This window comes from Microcebus murinus, chromosome 21 (genome assembly GCF_040939455.1).
Source record: "Microcebus murinus isolate Inina chromosome 21, M.murinus_Inina_mat1.0, whole genome shotgun sequence".
NCBI lineage: Eukaryota > Metazoa > Chordata > Mammalia > Primates > Cheirogaleidae > Microcebus > Microcebus murinus.
The window spans coordinates 1,979,646-1,998,991 of NC_134124.1; the positions used below are offsets into that span (position 1 = coordinate 1,979,646).

The 19,346-nt window shown below is 51.1% G+C and overlaps 1 protein-coding gene across 1 annotated transcript in view; it reads left to right on the top strand.

Moving 5' to 3' along the window:
- Positions 1 to 9,972: 9,972 nt before the first annotated feature.
- Positions 9,973 to 19,346, top strand: part of LOC105869946 (solute carrier family 22 member 4) — a 44,973-nt gene continuing 35,599 nt past the window's right edge. The window contains exon 1 of the mRNA XM_075996014.1: positions 9,973 to 10,582. Within this exon, the coding sequence (XP_075852129.1) occupies positions 10,190 to 10,582 (393 nt within the window). The 5' untranslated portion in view covers positions 9,973 to 10,189. The remainder of the gene's footprint in view (positions 10,583 to 19,346) is intronic.

Here is a 19,346-nt window from a genome sequence, read left to right on the forward strand (position 1 = left end):
GATGTCGGCCGGGAGGGCAGACAGGCGTCTATGGTCTGACCTCTGTCTGCACTGGTATTGGCCTCCCTCCTCCCCAGTCCCTTACTACTGTCCCTTTAGGTCCGTTCCCAGATAAATCACATGCACACAGACCCTTGAGGCAGGCTCTGTCTTCAGGAGGAATCCCAGCCTAAGAACTGCTCTCAGGAGAGGCCCTAGAAAGCAGACCTGCAGGGAAGGGCTCTAGCAGGGGGTCATCCACCTTTCCAGCAGAGACAAGGCCCTCACAGCTGCTGGTAGAGGGTGGTGACAACCCCTGGCACAGGACATTACTGACCGAGACTCCCTGGCACGGTGGATGAGAATGAGATCCAAGAGGAAGGTGAAGCATCAGTTTGTTTCAGTGACTTTTCAACCAGGGGCAATTTTACCCCCCAGCAGAGGTTTAGCATTATCTGGATATATTCCTTATTATCACAACTAGGGGAGCGAGCTACTGGAGTCCAGTGGGCAGAGGCCAGAGATGCTGCTAACCATACTGAAATGCACAGGACAGTCTCCCACAACAAATAATTTCTTGCCCCTAATTGTAATAGTGGCAAGGATGAGAGAGCCTGATTATGGTTTTTAGAACATATGAGAACAATGGTGATTATTATAAGGATTATAAAATTGACTGGCTTTTGTTAATTGCTTTAGAAGCCCCAAACAAAGAAAATGACAGGCTCTAGCCTATTAAGTCAAGACCCACTGTGAAGCCAGGAAGCCTCCATGGCAGCTTGAAAGAGAACTTTATTTCCTGGAGCGACAAGGCAGAGTGTACTGGAAATCAAGCCCAGGGTTTAACTGTAAGGGTAGGAGAGCCACAGAAAAGACTGCATGCACAGCCTTGGTGGGTTTCCTGTGACAAAGTCATGGCCCTGTAGGACATGTGTGGAACCCAGGATCACAGAATGGGAACATTTGGGTAGAGTATTATGAGAATTCTGAATTCATGGTGTCCCCTAAACCTGCAAGGCTAGCAAAGGCGGCTCTCTTCCCCTTGCTGTAGAAGAGACTCTCCTCTCCTGCAATCCCGGCTGAGACTCCTCCTAAGGCAGGTGGTCTTGAAGATGATCCCTATTCTCTTAAAGATCCTGCCCCAGCCCCCTCGTTGCCTCCAAACGAATGACTAGGGTGAGGTGTCAGCACGGCCTCAGTGTGGAAATACAGGACCTGATTTGCAAGGCAACAGTGTGTGCCTTGGAAAATTACAGGACCTATATATCCTGGCAGGAACGGGGGGAACATGCATGAGCATTTATTAATCTGGAAGCACTCTCATTACTCAGGGATTAACATCCGCACAAGGAAACATAAAACCATCATCTTTGAAACCTGACACACAATTATCGCCTCCAGGAATGAGCTAAAGATGCCAGAACTTCCTTGGCAGAGTGCTGAAGGAGAATGTCAGATCGTAGTTATCACGCAAGACTGGGGAACCTGCCTCAGACGGTCTTGCCAAGCAAAGTCAGAGGACACTCTCTGCACCAAGGCAACACATGCTGTCCAGGCGGGGAGTCCCTAGTGTCAGCAGGGACGGTGGGATTCTGGGATGGTGGCATTTAAGCAACAGAGGCAGGGTGGATGTCGTCGCCACACAACCAAAGTGGCAACCAGTGAGCATGGACCCACGGGTTCTGTCTGTGGCGGTGGCTGATAGACCAGGGTGTTCCTTCTACATCGGCAGATGACCAGGTGACGCTCGGCTATCACAGTGGCAACAGCAGCACCCCCCAAATCAAGAGCTGGTAAGCAGAAGGCAGATGACAGCTGCCACCATGGAAAATGGTATTTCCTGACAAATCCCCCAGATCTAGGCCAGCTCTCAGGCTCAGAGCCTATTGATTTAACCACTTTAGTACCAGCGTCGACTGTAGTCAATGGCCACAGATGAACGCACACAGCAACTTTAGCCGACAGCTGTGATATAAAGGCGCACAGCCACGCGGCGACTTTAGCCGACAGCTATGATATGACTTTTCTAATTTTTCATTTATCAAAATAAAATTGTGAACATTTAAAAATAACGTGATGAAAACATATCTGTATATGTTACCTATTCTGATTTACACTACAAGTAAAGCTGCCTGTAAAGTAGAACAAGCTTTCAGTGCTTTCAAGCTTTCCTCATCACACAAGAGCAAAACGGACTCGTCGTCAATGCACAGCGCACGCTACCGTGCGGACTGTGAGCGCCGGCTGTGGGCGAGGTTTGGCAGCCGGTGAGCGCAGTACTGAAGTAGTTAAGGGAAAGCCAAGTCTCTTAATGGAAGAATCTTCCAGTGCTGCCCGAAGTATACATGAGAATTATTTCCCCGTAAGGAATCTTTGGTCTTTTACCAGAGTAGGTCTGGGAGGGAGGAAGGAAAGGACCCAGACCCTCAAGGGCTGTTGGGTGCAGAGTATGAGCTGGCAGCAATGCTGGGAGATGGAAACACTCTCATGGTCCCCCAATTAGACTGGGGGCTCCTGAATGCCAGATGACAGATGGAGTTCTCATGCAAGCAGATCAAGTGAGTCTGAGGACGGCATGCTCTGCTATCTCCCTGGTCCCTAAGTAGGTAACTGAGATATGATAGTTCTAGCAGCTACCAGCACCCTAACAGTTTACTCCCTGTCCCTTTAAGAGCCACTGTGGTTAGAAGTGCTCAGTGGAAGCTCCTGACACCCCACCTTTCTGAATGATTCATTAAGTCAGAAGTAAAACCACACCCTGGGTAGAATTGTAGAGATTAGTGCCAACATCAAAGATTTTCTTCTCAATATCCTTCCGCAAGGAGGATCAAAAGCTATTTGCTTTTATGTGGGAATAATAGCAGTACATATTCAATCTCTCACCTTGGGTTATGTTAATCCTCCTTCCCTCTGTTACAACAAAGTACTTAGTGACTTGCATTGTCTCAGTATTCCATAGGACATCATGGTGGTCCACTGTATTGGTGACATCATGCTAATTTGACCCAGTGAGCAGGAGTAAGCAAGTGCTCTAGACATCCTGGCGAGACACATCCATGTCAGAGGATGGGAGAGAAAAGATATGAAGATTCGTAGCCTTCCATATTGATCAAGTTTTTCTTGCCATTTTGTTCTAGAATTAGTTAAATGGATATAAAAGTAGACAAACTAGTAAAATGAACCACTAGAACCACTATCACAGCCAATCTTATTCCATCTATATCCTCACTCACTTCTTCTATCCCATATTATTTTATTTTATTTTTTGAGACAGAGCCTCGCTTTGTTGCCCAGGCTAGAGTGAGTGCTGTGGTATCAGCCTAGCTCACAGCAACCTCAAACTCCTGGGCTCAAGCAATCCTCTGCCTCAGCCTCCTGAGTAGCTGGGACTACAGGCATGAGCCACCATGCCCGGCTAATTTTTTCTATATATATTTTTAGTTGGCCAATTAATTTATTTCTATTTTTTTAGTAGAGACAGGGTCTCGCTCTTGCTCAGGCTGGTTTTGAACTCCTGACTTTGAGCGATCCTCCCACTTCGGCCTCCCAGAGTGCTAGGATTACAGGTATGAGACACCCTGCCTGGCCAATCCCATATTATTTTAAAACAAACCGGTGAAGTCACCAGGGATCCAGTAGTCTGGAGCACACCAGGCTCTCCCCGTAAATTAAAGGCGAGCCGTTGTGTCCTGTACTCTCCAACACTAAGACGTGGTGTTTGGTGGATTGTTACTCTGACCCACCTGTTCGATGCTTTGGAAGGCTCCCAGTTTCAAGTGAAGCCCAGAGCAAGGTGAGCTCTACAACTGTGGCTCCCAATTTCCCCGGTCTGTGGCCTGCTAGGAGCAAGGCTGCACAGCAGGAGGTGAGCAGTGGGCAAGTAAGCGAAGCTTCATCTGTGTTTACAGCCACTCCTGGGTTGCTGGCGTCACCGCCTAAGCTCTGCCTCCTGTCAGATCAGCTGCAGCATTAGAATCTCATAGGAGTGCAAACCCTGCTGTAAACTGTGCATGTGAGGGATCTAAGTTGTGCGCCTTTCGGAATCTAATGCCTGACGGTCTGAGGTGGAGCTGAGGTGGTGATGCTAACACTGGAGAGTGGCTGCAAATACACATTATCATTAGCAGAGAGGTGTGACTGCACAGAGACTGTAATAGATCAACTGCTTGAAGACTCATATCAAAACCCTATCAGGCCGGGCGCTGTGGCTCACGCCTGTAATCCTAGCTCTTGGGAGGCCGAGGCGGGCGGATTGCTCGAGGTCAGGAGTTCAAAACCAGCCTGAGCAAGAGCGAGACCCCGTCTCTACTATAAATAGAAAGAAATTAATTGGCCAACTGATATATATATATAAAAATTAGCCGGGCATGGTGGCGCATGCCTGTAGTCCCAGCTACTCGGGAGGCTGAGGCAGAAGGATCACTCGAGCCCAGGAGATTGAGGTTGCTGTGAGCTAGGCTGACGCCACGGCACTCACTCTAGCCTGGACAACAAAGTGAGACTCTGTCTCAAAAAAAAAAAACCCTATCAGTTGGCCGGCCGGTGGCTCACGCCTGTAATCCTAGCACTCTGGGAGGCCAAGGCGGGTGGATCGCTCGAGGGTAGGAGTTCAAAACCAGTAGAGACCCCGTCTCTACTAAAAAAAAAAAAAAAAAAATAGAAAAAAATTAATTGACCAATATATATAAAAATATATATAGAAAAAATTAGCCGGCCATGGTGGCGCATGCCTGTAGTCCCAGCTACTCGGGAGGCTGAGGCAGGATCGTTTGAGCCCAGGAGTTTGAGGTTGCTGTGAGCTAGGCTGACGCCACGGCACTCTATCCCCAGGCAACAGAGTAAGACTCTGTCTCAAAACAACAACAACAAAAAAAACCTGTCAGTGAGTGGCCAGTGACAAGCTGCGTCTGGTAGCAGGCTTTATAGTGGCAAGTGGGCATCTTACTTCAATTGTAAAGCTGCATCTGGTGGCAGCTTTAAGTCGGAAGCCAACATTTATTTTAGTCTGTGTGTGGCCTGCCCAGTATTTTTTTCTTTTTCTTTTCTTTTTTTTTTTTTCTTTTTTTTTTGAGACAGAGTCTTGCTCTGTTGCCCGGGCTAGAGTGAGTGCCGTGGCATCAGCCTAGCTCACAGCAACCTCAAACTCCTGGGCTCAAGCAATCCTCCTGCCTCAGCCTCCCAAGTAGCTGGGACTACAGGCATATGCCACCATGCCCAGCTGATTTTTTGTATATATATATTAGTTGGCCAATTAATTTCTTTCTATTTATAGTAGAGACTGGGTCTCGCCCTTGCTCAGGCTGGTTTCGAACTCCTGACCTCGAGCAATCCGCCCGCCTCGGCCTCCCAGAGTGCTAGGATTACAGGTGTGAGCCACCGCGCCCAGCCCCAGTATTTTATTTACCACTTCTGTCTGAGCCTCTTTCCTGCACTGCACACTTGTCTCAGTCACAGTGTTGCTAAGCCCACAGGCTAACCCTAGCAAAAATGAGTAAAAAACAAATGTTGCTGGAGAGCTTCTTTGGAAAGGGGGAAAGACTAAATGATGCGACAGCAGAAGACTCTACGACTGCCAACAAAACGAAAGCTGCATTTAAAAGAAAATACCAAGAGTCCTGCTTAAATTATGGGTTCATCGAAACAGGTGATTCACATTCTCCAGGCTGCTTTTTATATGTGGCGACTGGCTACCCAACAAAGCCATGAGACCCTCAAAGTTCAAGCACCCTGCATTATACGACAAGCCTTTGGAGTTTTTCAAAAGAAAAAAAGAACATGAACGCAAAGAACAGAAGCAATTATTGAAGGCCACCACTCCATCAAATGTGTCTGCCCTGAGAGCATCACTCCTAGTGGCTAACCGGATTGCTAAAGCTAAGAAGCCCTTTCCTACGGGTGAGGAGTTGATCCTGCTGCTGCTAAGGACATTTGCCATGAACTTTTAGGAGAGGCTGCAGTGCAAAAGGTGGCACCACCACTAGATGAATTGATGAAATATCAGAGCGTATGGAGGCACGGCTATTAAGAGAGGGTTAATGAGTCGCCGTGGTACGCAATCCAGATTGATGAGTCTGCTTGTTTCTGTGCCATACATTTTTCAGGAGGATGCGCATGAGGATATGTTACGCTCACTTTTGTTCCCAACCAACACCACAGCTACAGAACTATTCAAGTCTTCGAATGATCACATATCAGGAAAACTGAATGGGCCATTTTGTGTCAGTATATGCATGGTCAGAGTGGCTGCCATGACTGGTGGCTTTCTGGTTTCACTACTTAGGTCAATGATGTCAGTTCTGGCTGTGAGTCTGCGCATTGTGTCATCCACGGAGAAATGCTGGCTAGCCAAAAAAATGTCACCTGAACTCAACAATGTTTTGCAGGATGTGATTAAAATTATGAACCACATGAAAGTACACGCCCTTAACTCACGTCTGTTCTTGCAGCTCTGTGTGGAGATGGATGCAGAGCACGCATGTCTTCCGTATACACAGACGTGAGATGGCCTTCTATGAAGGTAGATCACTGGCCAGAGTTGAGTTATGAGAGCCGCTCCAGAGATTTCATTGAGAAAAACAGTCACCACTGGCAGCACATTTCAGTGACACAGAATGGGTTGCAAAACTTGCTTACTTGCGTGACACATTCAACCTGCTCAACGAATTCGATCTGTCATTTCACGGGAGAACAACAATTGTGTTCAAATTGGCAGACAAAGTGGTTGCCTTCAAAGCCAAACTGGAATTATGAGAGCAACAAGTGAACACTGGGATTCTTGACATGTTTCAAACATTAGCAGAGATTTTGAAAGAGACTGAGCCAGGGCCCACTTTCTCCCAGCTGGTGCATGATCGCCTATCTCAGCTTTCAAGAGCTTGAGCACTACTTCCCAACCACGAAAGACCCCTGAACTGGGAAGGAATGGATCCATGACCCATTTGTGAACAAGCCAGGTTAATCAACTTTATCTGTGCTAGAATAGGATCAACCACTTGAGATCACAAATGACAGTGGCCTTAAAACTATGTCTGAGACAATTTCAAATTTCCATACGTTCTGGATTAAAGTCAAGGCAGAATATCCTGAGATTGCCACAAAAGCACTGAAAAGCCTGCTTACATTTCCAACACCCTATCTTCGTGAAGCAGGGTTTTCTGCAGTGACAGCAACCAAAACGAGATTATGGAGTAGACTGGGCATAAGCAACACACTTTGGGTGTCACTGTCTCCCATCACCCCGAGATGGGACTGTCTAGTTGCAGGAAAACAAGCTCAGGGTTCCCACTAATTCTGCATTATGGCGAGTTGTATAACTATTTCATTATATATTACAATGTAATAATAATGGAAATGAAATGCACGATAAATATAACGTGCTTGAATCATCCTGAAACCATCCTCGTCCACCCTCCCATCCCCCGGTCAGTGGAAAAATTGTCTTCCCTGAAACCCGTCACTGGTGCCAAAATGGTTGGGGACCACTGCTCTACAGGGTGTCCAACTATGTACGAGCTTCCCTACTGTTTGGTCCATAAAATCCAGCAGGTTCCATGGAGCTAGAATGTTCATAAGGCTGCTGGGTAGAGTCTCCAACAAGCCCTAAAGAAGAGTCTTGGTGCAGATCTCTAGGGTTCCACAGCAAGGACATGCCTCTACAGCAGAGAGTTATTTGACTTCTGAAAAGCAGCTATTTGGCCCCAGTAAAAACCAAGAGCCTGGCAATGGGACGGTAAGGGGCTGTGCAGCCAGAGATGCCTAGTGTGAGTTGGGAATTGTCAGATCCTACCAAGTCATGTGACTAGGCAGGCTCACCGGCCGTCCATCAGACAATACTACAGAAATGACAGATTCAGGGTCAGAACTGAGCAAGTCAACAGGGTGCCTGTGAGCCAATAACAGGTGACTCACACTCCTATGACACCCACCTCAGCTGTACCAACACTTTTCCTTTAGCTCAAACCTACTGGGGGGTAGTTCTCTGTAACCAACTGATGGAGGGAAAAAATACTCAGCCCGACTCACAGATGGGTTAGCTTTATATGTTTATAGTTATCACACGCACACAAAAAGGATTGTCACTGTAACATAGCTCCATATAGAGGGTGAAGGGAAATCCTCCCAATAGGCTAAGCTTTAAGCAGAACAAACACGTTTGTTTTGTATGTATGGAGGGCGAAATGGGTCTAGGCACCGATTCAGCTCTCACTTGCATGCAACCTGGAGGTGCAAGGGAGTTAAGTGATAGAGACAGAGCTGGGAAGCAAATCCCCGACCATTATACGTGGCTCTTCAGAAGGCCTCAGTGGGATTGGACCCCAGTAGTCTTACAGCAGTAAGGACTGGGACAAGCCTGAGGTGTATGAAAAGAGAGAAGCATTTGCCCCTGGTACAGAATTGAAAATAATTCAGCAATCAAGATAAATGATATTTTAATGTAACATTTTTTTAAATCAAAATTAATGTGAAAATCCACGACGAAGACACTATCAAATTTTTAAATAAATACAGGATGCGAATTGCTAATTTCCCCTTTATCCTCGGGTTCCAATAGAGCTAGCTCTGCGTGGCACTGTGAAAGACCCTGGTCATTGCGGAGGACCAGCTCCACGTCACAGTCCTGTGTGCTGGCGTTACCTCCTTCCCTGTTCACGTCCTCCCAGGTCCCTCCGCACTGTTTGCAGGATCACTACTCCAGATCAACTACGTTACCTCAGTTTTGTCTCAGGCTTGGCTTCATTATTTGGGGTGGGGGTGAAGGGACGAAACCCAGTATGTCATTCAGAGAAGGATCCTCTCAAAAGTGAAGGGAAGCTCTGTGAACAATTTCACTGCATGGACAGGCTTGAGTCGGAGCTTTCCCGGCACATTAGGACACATGGTCTTATGCCAGGTGGGGAAACTGAGGTTCCAAGGGGGGGTGGGAAGCCAGTATAAGAGGAGGGGTCAGACTGGAAGCTACAAAATAAGAGGAAGAAATGTCCCTTGGCCTCTTAATCAGGGTCTGGAGAAGCAAACAAACTGGGGCAAACCCTCCGGAGACGAGGGCTCTTTAGCCTGTCAATTTCGTCTGCCTCAGTGGACCCGGGACTCGGGCTGCAGCGCCAGCCGGCGGGCACCACGGCAGAAGGACCTTAGGTCTGGGCACTGGGCGGACAAAACGAGCGGGGTGGGAGGGGAGTGGGGGGTAGGGAGGGTGCGCTCCCGCCGGATTTGAGCGCGTGTTCTCCTCCCCCTCCCCCCTCCGTTCCCGGCGGCCCTGCTGCGAACAGAAGCCCCGCGGCGGGAGCCGGCTGCGGGCCCGCCCTGGTAAGAGGCCCCGCGGCCGTGACGCGAGCGAGAGGGCCAGAACCAGGCCAGACGCAGGCGTGACAGCGGCGCCCCGGTGGCCGCGCTCCCGCCACAGGCCGGCTCGGGGGTGACGTCCTGTCTGCAGGCCCGGGACAGCCGGCAGCCCCTGCCCCTCCCCGCGGCCTGGGCCTGCGCCTGACGCGCGGTGACCTTGCTCGTCCCCTGCAGGCCCCGGCCCGTCTCCGGCCCTGAGGCCGCTTCCCCGGCGCCGCCGGCCGGCGACCGACTCGGCGCTCCCGGCCGCGTGCGGAGCGCTCGCTGTCGCCGGCGTCGGCCGCTCGCGCAGGGCCCGCCGCCCGCAGAGCTTTCCCGGAGCCGTCTCCACTGCCTCGCGCGCCGCGTCCCAGTGCGGCCGCCGAGACTCGGACCCGGGTCGGAAGGGACCGCGGGGGGAGCCCGGCCCGACCAGGGCTGGGGCCACCTGGCAGAGCCCTCGCTCTGCGGCCTCGGCTGCTCCCCGCTCCCGCCCTCCCACGTGGGCGCAGGTCTGGGCGTCCGCGCTCGCTCGGGGGCGGCCGGGGACCGCCCGGTTCTCGGAAGCGGCGCGCGGCGGAGCCGGCAGGAGGCCCGGGCGGGCCCGGAGCTGGGCGCACGGGGCGCGGGGCACGAGGCGGAGCCGCGGAGAGCCCCGCCCCGGCCGCCCGCCCTCCCCGCCGGGCCGGGCCCGGGGGTGTGGTCCCGGGTGCGGGCGGCATCAGGCTTGGCTCCGCGCTCCTGGGCAACCCCAACCCCCGCGGCCCGTTTCCCGGGAACGGCCCCAGCCCCGCAGCCTGCCCGAGCCCGGGAACGTCCTGACGCCCTCGGGGGACGCCTGCCCGAGAGCCCCCGGACCACCCCGATTGCAAGCCGCAGAGCGGGAAGCATGCGGGACTACGACGAGGTGACCGCCTTCCTGGGCGAGTGGGGGCCCTTCCAGCGCCTCGTCTTCTTCCTGCTCAGCGCCAGCATCGTCCCCAACGGCTTCAATGGCATGTCCGTCGTGTTCCTGGCGGGGACCCCCGAGCACCGCTGCCGCGTGCCGGACGCCGCGAACTTGAGCGGCGCGTGGCGCAACCACAGCGTCCCGCTGCGGCTGCAGGACGGGCGCCAGGTGCCCCACAGCTGCCGCCGCTACCGGCTGGCCGCCATCGCCAACTTCTCGGCGCTCGGGCTGGAGCCGGGGCGCGACGTGGACCTGGCGCAGCTGGAGCAGGAGGGCTGCCTGGACGGCTGGGAGTTCAGCCAGGACGTCTACCTGTCCACCATCGTGACCGAGGTGGGTGCCCGCGGCTGTCGGGGCCGAGGTGGGGACCGGGCAGTGAGCTCCCCTCCGTCTGCGTCAGCCCCCTTGAGACTCCCTGCGGCGCCCGGGGCGGCGCCCCGCCCCCCACACCTGCCGGGTGGTGCTTCTAGCCACAGGTGCGCGCTGTGGGGGAGAGCGCAGGACTCACTCTGGGCTCATTCCTGGATGGTTTCTGTCCAGGGAGGGGGTGATGGAGAAGAGAGTGCTGTGACCAACCGTCTTTTCCTTTCCGAGTTTCTCAATAGATGAAGTTTCCCAAGGGCTTAGATGCTGCCTGGGGAGGCCCAGCCCCAGACGGCCTGAGTCACCTTCCTGTCGGGGACGGGAGGAGGGGTGCCAAGGACTCCGTTGAGCTAAGATGCAGACAGACAGAACAGTACGTGGCCTGTTCCCTGGCCACGGACCTCTGGAGGTATGAGGACGTGCACTGCTCTGCCCAGTACCTTGTGGTGAGGCGTGGGCTCCTGTCCTGAGGCCCCGATTGCTCCGAAAGGAAGCAAAGGGCCTCCTGGTGCTGGTTGGGCATCAGCAGCAGAGACAGCAGAACCCGGCCCGGCACTCATGGCTGGGCAGACCCCAGAGACTTCTCTGAGCACAGGGCCAGCGGTGGGCAGGGGCTGCGGCTGCGGCTTGTGCTACTAGCCCCTCAGCATCCTGAGGGGTTGGTGGCAGGTTTTCTAAGTTCCAGGAAGCAGGACACACTGCTCCCGCTATTTTTCCTGTTTCATGTCTGGTAAGGACCAGCATATGCTGGATCCGGGTACAGCCTCCTCCTAGGGGGGCATCCTCACAGCCTAGGTAGGTAGGGTTTCCCTGCTTCTAGCCCCTCCTCTGCTGTGTGTTCCTCCAAAGAAAAACTTGAGTGGCCTCTGCTGGTCCTTTATCCCTTTCCATCTGTGCAATGTGACAGTCATCGGACATTGTGTCTGGCTTTGTGCTGGGTACAGGGCCTACACTCCGAGCTCAGATGCCCACAGAGCACACTGGCTGTGTTAAAGAGTGCTGATAACAGCCCTGGTTAGCAGTAGGGTTCTGCAGTCCTTGCTGTGTGGCTTTGGGCTAATAACCCTCTCTGTGGGATAACAAGAGTAGGAAATATTCCAAGACAGGGTGATAAAATTTGACCTGAGTCTGAAAATATGACTGATGCCTGTCTAGGCAAAGGACGCGGCAGATTCTGGGAATGGAATTCGCACAGATCAGGGTGGCTGGAGCTCAAGGGAGGACGGGTGAGACTAGAAATACCCCCACGGGCCAGGTGATAGTGGCCCTTGTAGTTATATTGAGGAGTCAACTTTCTTCTGAGGACAGCAAGGAAATAGTAAGGGTTCTAAGCAAGGCCAGATTTGTGTTTCTAGAAAGAGCTTACTCTAGCTGCTGTGAAAAGCAAAAAGACCAGTGAGTAAACCTTGGAAGTCACCTCTGCAGAACAGTGGCCAGCCAGGCCCGGTGGCTGTGAGGACTGCAGGACGAGTTTAAAGTAGGCTCAGCCTATGGACCACTCCGGACACCCCTACCCCCACGAGTCAGCACTGCACCTGCCCCGGGCCCTGGGGTGGCTGCGCTTCTCTGGCTTTGACCCCTTTCCCATAGCCTGGCCCAGGGGCATCTAAGACCAGAGCCAGCTCTTCCTACATGGATTCCTGGAAGTTTCGTCAGCACCTGAGACAGAGGCTGAGCCCACTGGCTGCAGCCGTCCGGACCAGCTGGGCTGACCTGTCTGCTGGCCACTTCTTCTCCAGTTTTATTCACCTTGGGATGGCAGGGTAGATACTGGCCTCTGCGCCTGTGGCTGCCCACGTTTGCCGTGTTCACCAGGGCCCTCGGGCACCTCCAGGATCCCCTCATCACACACTCACACAGGCAGCCGGATTCGCTCTTTCAGCAGACTCTCTCTTCCTCGCTTCCTTTCTGGTGGTGGGAGTGATAAAAGCCAACTGGGCAGTGGGGCTCGGGAGGAGGAGGAAGGGACGTGAACCCCAGGGTGGGCAGGATGGGGTGGCTCTCCCCAGAGGGGTGGTGGCACAAGGCATGCTGGAGTCAGACTGATTAGAGGGCCCATTTTGACTCCACCACCAACCACCTGGCTGACTCTGGGCAGCTTACATCTCTGCTTAAAGCCTCAGTTTCCTTATCTCTAAAGTGAGGACATACACATATGCAAAGATGCAGATCAAAACCACAGTGAGATACCACCTCACACCTGTGAGGGTGGCCACTATCAAAAAACAGGAAATAACAAGTATTGGGAAGAATGTGGAGAAATTGGAACTCTTGTGCACTGCTGATGGGAATTTAAAATGGTGCGGTTGTTGTGGAAAATAATAGGGTGGTCCCTCAAAAAATTAAAAATAACCTGTAATCCTAGCACTCTTGGAGGCCGAGGAAGGCGGATTGCTCAAGGTCAGGAGTTTGAAACCAGCCTGAGCAAGAGTGAGACCCCATCTCTACTAAAAATAGAAAGAAATTAATTGCCCAACTAAAAATATATAGAAAAAATTAGCCGGGCTGGTCAAGGTGGCTCATGCCTATAATCCTAGCACTCTGGGAGGCCAAGGCGGGCGGATTGCTCGAGATTAGGAGTTCGAAACCAGCCTGAGCAAGAGCGAGACCCCGTCTCTACTATAAATAGAAAGAAATTAATTGGCCAACTAATATATATAGAAAAAATTAGCCGGGCATGGCGGCATATGCCTGTAGTCCCAGCTACTCAGGAGGCTGAGGCAGAAGGATCGCTTGAGCCCAGGAGTTTGAGGTTGCTGTGAGCTAGGCTGACGCCATGGCACTCACTCTGGCCTGGGCAACAAAGTGAGACTCTGTCTCAAAAAAAAAAAAAAAAAAAAAAAAAATTAGCCGGGCATGGTGGCACATACTTGTAGTCCCAGCTACTCGGGAGGCTGAGGCAGGAGGATCGCTTAAGGCCAGCAGTTTGAGGTTGCTGTGAGCTAGATTGATGCCACAGCACTCTAGCTCAGGCAACAGAGTGAGACTCTGACTCAAAAAAAATAAAAATAGAATTAGTATATGATCTAGCAATAGCAGTTCTGGCTGTATATCCAAGGTAATTTAAAGCAAGGTCTCAAAGAGATACTTGCATACCTGTTGTCCATAGTAGCATTAATCACAATAGCTAAAGGCAAAAGCAACCTGAATGTTCATCAATGGATGGATGGACAAGCATAATGGGATGTATGCATACAGCGTTAACAATATTATACATACAATGTTATAATATTGAGCTTTAAGAGGGAAGTAAATTCTGACACATGCTACAACATGGATGAGCTTTAAGAGGGAAGTAAATTCTGACACATGCTACAACTCAATAGTGTGAATTCAATTCAATGATGATTAAGGTATGAGAAATTCCTAAAGGATTTTCTGCATTCCTTTCGTTCAAAGAGTTTTTCTTCAGTGTGTGTTTTTAAGTGCTTAGTTAGCAAATAAAACCTGTTGTAGGCTTTCCCTTGATATGTCTTATTACTACTGATATTGACCTTGATCACTTGGTTTAGTTGATGTCTTCTGGATCTCTCCACTATACAGTTACTGTTTTTCCCCCAATAATTAATAAATATCTTAAGGGAGGTAATTTGCAATTATATAAGGATATTGCGATTATATGAGGATATTATGCTTAGTGAAATAAGCCAGTTACAAAAAGACAAATATTGTATGATGTTACTTATATGAGTTGTAAAGAGTAGTCACACTCACAGAAAAGAAAGTATAAAGAGTAGTCACGGTTGGGCGTGGTGGCTCACGCCTGTAATCCTAGCACTCTGGGAGGCCAAGGCGGGAGGATAGCTTGAGGTCAGGAGTTCGAAACCAGCCTGAGCAAGAGCAAGACTCCCTCTCTACTATAAAAATTAAGAAATTAATTGGCCAACTAATATATATAGAAGAAATTGGCCGGGCATGATGGCGCACGCCTGTAGTCCCAGCTGCTTGGGAAGCTGAGGCAGGAGGATCACTTGAGCCCAGGAATTTGAGGTTGCTGTGAGCGAGGCTGACGCCACGGCACTCACTCTGGCCTGGGCAACAAAGCGAGACTCTGTCTCAAGAAAAAAAGAGTCACACTCACAGGAACAGAAAGTAGACGGGGGTTGCCAGGGGCTGGAAGAAGGGAGGAGTGGGGAGTTGTTGTTTAATGGGGATAGCGTTTCCGTTCTGTAAGACGAAAAGAGTTCTGGAGAGCGATTACACAACCGTGTGAACGCTATTGAACTGTACACTTAAAAATAGTTAAGATGGGCCAGGCGTGGTGACTCACACCTGTAATCCCAGCACTTTGGGAGGCAGAAGCTGGAGGATCACTTGAGGCCATGACTCTGAGACTAGCCTGGGCAACATAGAAAGACACTGTCTCTACAAGAACATAATAAGAATTAGCTGGGCGTGGTGGCACATACCTGTAATACTGCTGCTGGGAGGGCTGAGGCAGGAGGGTCCCTTAAGCTCCAGGAGTTCAAGGCTGCAGTGAGCTACAGTCGCACCACTGCCCTTCAACCTGGATGACAGTGCAAGACCCTGTCTCAAAAAAAGAAGAAAAAATGGTTGAGATGGTAAATTTTAGGCTATGTATGTTTTGTCACAATTTTTAATAGGGATAACAAGAGCGCCCACCTCATCTGAGTTGTCGGGAGGACACAGCAAGATCACGCCACACACTCAATCCCCCGGTAGCCAGCAGAGTCTGGCACCAGAGAATGGGCATCGGAGGCCTCCTTGCCTTCGCCTCTGGCTGGGCGCCCTGGGCACTGTGGGAGCTGTCCTGAGGTCCAGGTTGTGGCCAGTACAACAGGTGATGAGGTTTGTGGGAGGCTGAGCCTCCCTCCCCACAGTGGCAGCTCCAGGGCTCAGAGAATGGGACTTAGGTCCAAATCCATGCTGACCTGGCCAGGGCCAGTGGGAAGAATGATCTCAGCTCCCCCACAGAGTCAGTCCCAAGGCCCCTGAGCAGGTTCTCTGCATCCTGGCCGACACGCCACAGGTAGAGGGTAGTTCTCCACTTGTATCTCTGCCTTGCACTGCTGGGTCAGGATCTCCCAATGAAGACAGAGATGCCTGCCTGAATGGCCCCTCCCAACCCCTCTGCAGGAAGGAAGGTCAGCCAAGAACCCTAGGATGGCAAGTTCTGCTGTAGAAATGCCTGTCACAGTGAGCCAAGAGGTAGGGACTTGAGTATATATATATGTGTGTGTGTATGGTAGTTTCCTTCCTCACGGGCCAATGGTGAAGTCCAATTTATTTGTCCTGTGCAGCTACTAAGAATCAAATTATTTTTTAGACTTTATTTTAAAATAGTTTTTGATTTAGAGAAAAGTTATAAAAATAGTTCAGAGAGTTCACATATATATACCCACTGATGTTAAAATTTTAAATACCCGAATCCATTTATCAAAACCAGGAAGTTAACATTGGTTACAATGGTGCTAATTAAACTGCAGACCTTGTTCGGATTTCACCGGTTTTTCCACTAATGTCCTTTTTCTCTTTTAGAATTCCACTCTGTATTTGGTTGTCATGTCTCAGTCTCCCATCTGTGACCGTTCCTCAGTCTTCCCTTATCTTTCACGACCTTGATATTTTTTATGAGTTATTTTGATGTATGTCCCTTGATTTGGGTCTGTGTAATTTTTCTCAGGAGTAGATTGAGTTATATACTTTTTGGTTGGAATACCACGGAAATGACGATATATCCTCAGGACATCATGACAGAGGCGGGTGACATTGATATGTCTTTTTGTTTTTGTTGTTGTTGCAATATTTACTTTATTGAAGTTGCCTGGAAATAAACCCGCAATATCTCTAAGGCATGCATGTGATCTCAGATATTTGGTAAGACCCATGAAATTGGAGAAGGCTTTCCCTGTTTCCTACATTATATAGCTCTAGGGTAAGTTCTTAAATGCTGCATTGTGATCAGACTCCAATGCCTTGAGAAAAATGTGTATTCTCAAAACAAAAAACAAACAAAACCCAGATAGATTCTAGTAGCTCTCCTACATTTCCAAAATGCATGGGAGATCTTAAGACTGTGAGTTCTTTCACGTCTTAGAAGTGGATGGGGATACCTGAAGACTTTCCCACATTCTTTATACCAAGAATACTCAATAGTGTGAATTCAATTCAATGATGATTAAGGTATGAGAAATTCCTAAAGGATTTTCTGCATTCCTTTCGTTCAAAGAGTTTTTCTTCAGTGTGTGTTTTTAAGTGCTTAGTTAGCAAATAAAATCAGTTGTAGGCTTTCCCTTGATGTGTCTTATTACTACTGATATTGACCTTGATCACTTGGTTAAGTTGATGTCTTCTGGATCTCTCCACTATACAGTTACTGTTTTTCCCTCAATAATTAATAAGTATCTTAAGGGAGGTAATTTGTGATTATATAAAATCCTGTGTCCCCTAAATTTTTACCTATTGATTTTAACATTCTTCACTAGACCTTGAGTGAAACAACTATGACTGTGGTGTTTGCCTAGCGATGATTTTGTGTTTCCCACATTCCTTCTACACTTGGGAATTGGACTTCTGAAAAGAATAGCTTCCCTTCCACATCCATTTATTAATTTATGCAATTATTAACTTATATCAGTACAGGCTCATGCAAATTCATTTTATTCTGTCAGTTACAATCTGATACTATCCTCATTTATTTTGTTGCTCTAGTTGTTCCAGCTGAGACCAGGTTATGTTTTCACTGTAAGAATAAAGGATTTAAAAACCCAGAGTAAGGTCCTTCATCTGTGTCTGAAGTCAGGACCGGAGGAGGCTGTGTTTGCCCCAGGGAATGAGAGCCAGTGTATCTCATAGCTCAGTTTTCCTCTGCGTTGAAGCGGGGCAGGAACAGGAGCAGGGACTGGCAGGATCTGGGTTGGGACCGAAGCTTCTGTTGGAGAAAGAAGGGCCCCAGGCATCCCAGACTGCCTGTCTGATGATGGGGTCCTTGGCACTGAGACCCACCGTAGTGGTCAGACCCCAGACTCCATGGGCGTGGCCCTCCCTACAGCCCTCCAGTGCCAAGACCCCAGAGGGCAGAGGCCCTGCGTGTGAGCAGCTCAGAGCCCTCCTAAGGAGCAAGAAGGGCAGCAAAGGCCCTGCTTTCTAGGGGCTTCCGCTCATCAGCAGGACCACAGGGCAAGCAGCAGAGGTGAGCCTGGCTCCTGGCCGGGGTCTAAGCACGTGCTGGCCTTTGCCGTAAGCACGTCCTCTTTGCCCATGGGACAGCATTAGGTAGCCTTCACCCCCAGTGCACGGGCTGGGGAAACTAAGGCAGTTACCTTAGAGCTGGACACCGATCTTGCTAGGCCTCATGCTCCAGAGGCCCGAGGGTAGCGCTGTGTGCTGAGGACCAGCCTTCTCGGCAGGCCACATCGGTCTGAGCCAGGGCTGCTGCTGCCACCCCGTGTGGACTTCTGTCCTCTCCTGCGGCCGCTGTGTCGTCCGGGGCCTGTGGGTGGAAGAGCTGGTGGCTCCACCCCTAAGCGTGAGACAGGACCTGGGCCTCTGGAGTCACAGCCCTGTGCCACCTCTCCTGGGACCTGGGGTCCTAGACAGCGGCAGGACTTCCTGATTCCAGCCCACAGCCCAGAGCGGGCGGCACGCGGAGGGGCGTGAGGGCTCAGCCCCTGCTCTCCGTCAGCTGCTGGGCGGCTCTGGGAGCCCAGAGTGAGGGAATAACCAGACAGACGGAACCCGGCAGGTGGCCGGCCACCGCCTGGGTCATCACACAGCCGCTCTGGAGGGCGTGCCTTCCTGGGGTCTGGGCGGGCTCCGACAAAGGGGAAACTGTGTGACAGGCGGGGATACTGCTTGCTGCCGTGGAGACGGGCTGTCAGGACAGTCTGAATATTAACCAAGTTGCTCAGCCAAGTCCCTCCGGCAGATTCCAAAGGGGATAATGTGTGCGTGTCTCCAGCCCCAGCCGGTCCCAGCGAGGCTGTTATTTCCCGTCAGCGCTTTAGGAAGCAGGTCTTGCTGGAGAACAGACGCGGAGACTTGGGGGCCTGTCCCGCTCGGGCCTGGACGTGCTCCCCTGTTGGTTTATCAGCCACCGCGATCCAGAGTGTTTGCCGCAGCCTCTCAGCTGTGTCCCTCCGAGAGCAGACACCAGGGACCTCAGAGCGTGTCTTTGTGCAGAGGCTGCCTCACCTGCACCTCCTGCCAAGTTTCTGGGTACACGGGCTTTGTTTGTCCCTCCTGGGGGGCGGCAGAACCCTCAGACGCAGTCCAAGGCGGCGTGTTGACAAGAACTAGGCTTTGGCGGGGCTGGTCGGGAGGAGCTCCTGGTGCCCCTGGAGCCACTGTGGCTCCTCCCTGGGATGCATCCGGTTCGTGTTCAGGGCTTCTGCACGTCCGCCTGGTTGTGGAAAGCTGTCTCGTGGTTTTAAGCATGTCTCTGGAGCCCCAAAGAAAGGCACGGATCCCCGTTTGGAACAAAGATGGTATGGAGAGAATGGAGGCTCTGGGGAGGGGCTGGACTGACCCACATGTCCAGCAGGAAGCTCAGACAGGCCGGGCGCGGTGGCTCACACCTGCAATCCTAGCACTCTGGGAGGCCGAGGTGGGCGGATTTCTCAAGGTCAGGAGTTTGAAACCAGCCTGAGCAAGAGCAAGACCCCGTCTCTACTATAAATAGAAAGAAATTAATTGGCCAACTAATATATATAGAAAAAATTAGCCAGGCATGGTGGTGCATGCCTGTAGTCCCAGCTACTCGGGAGGCTGAGGC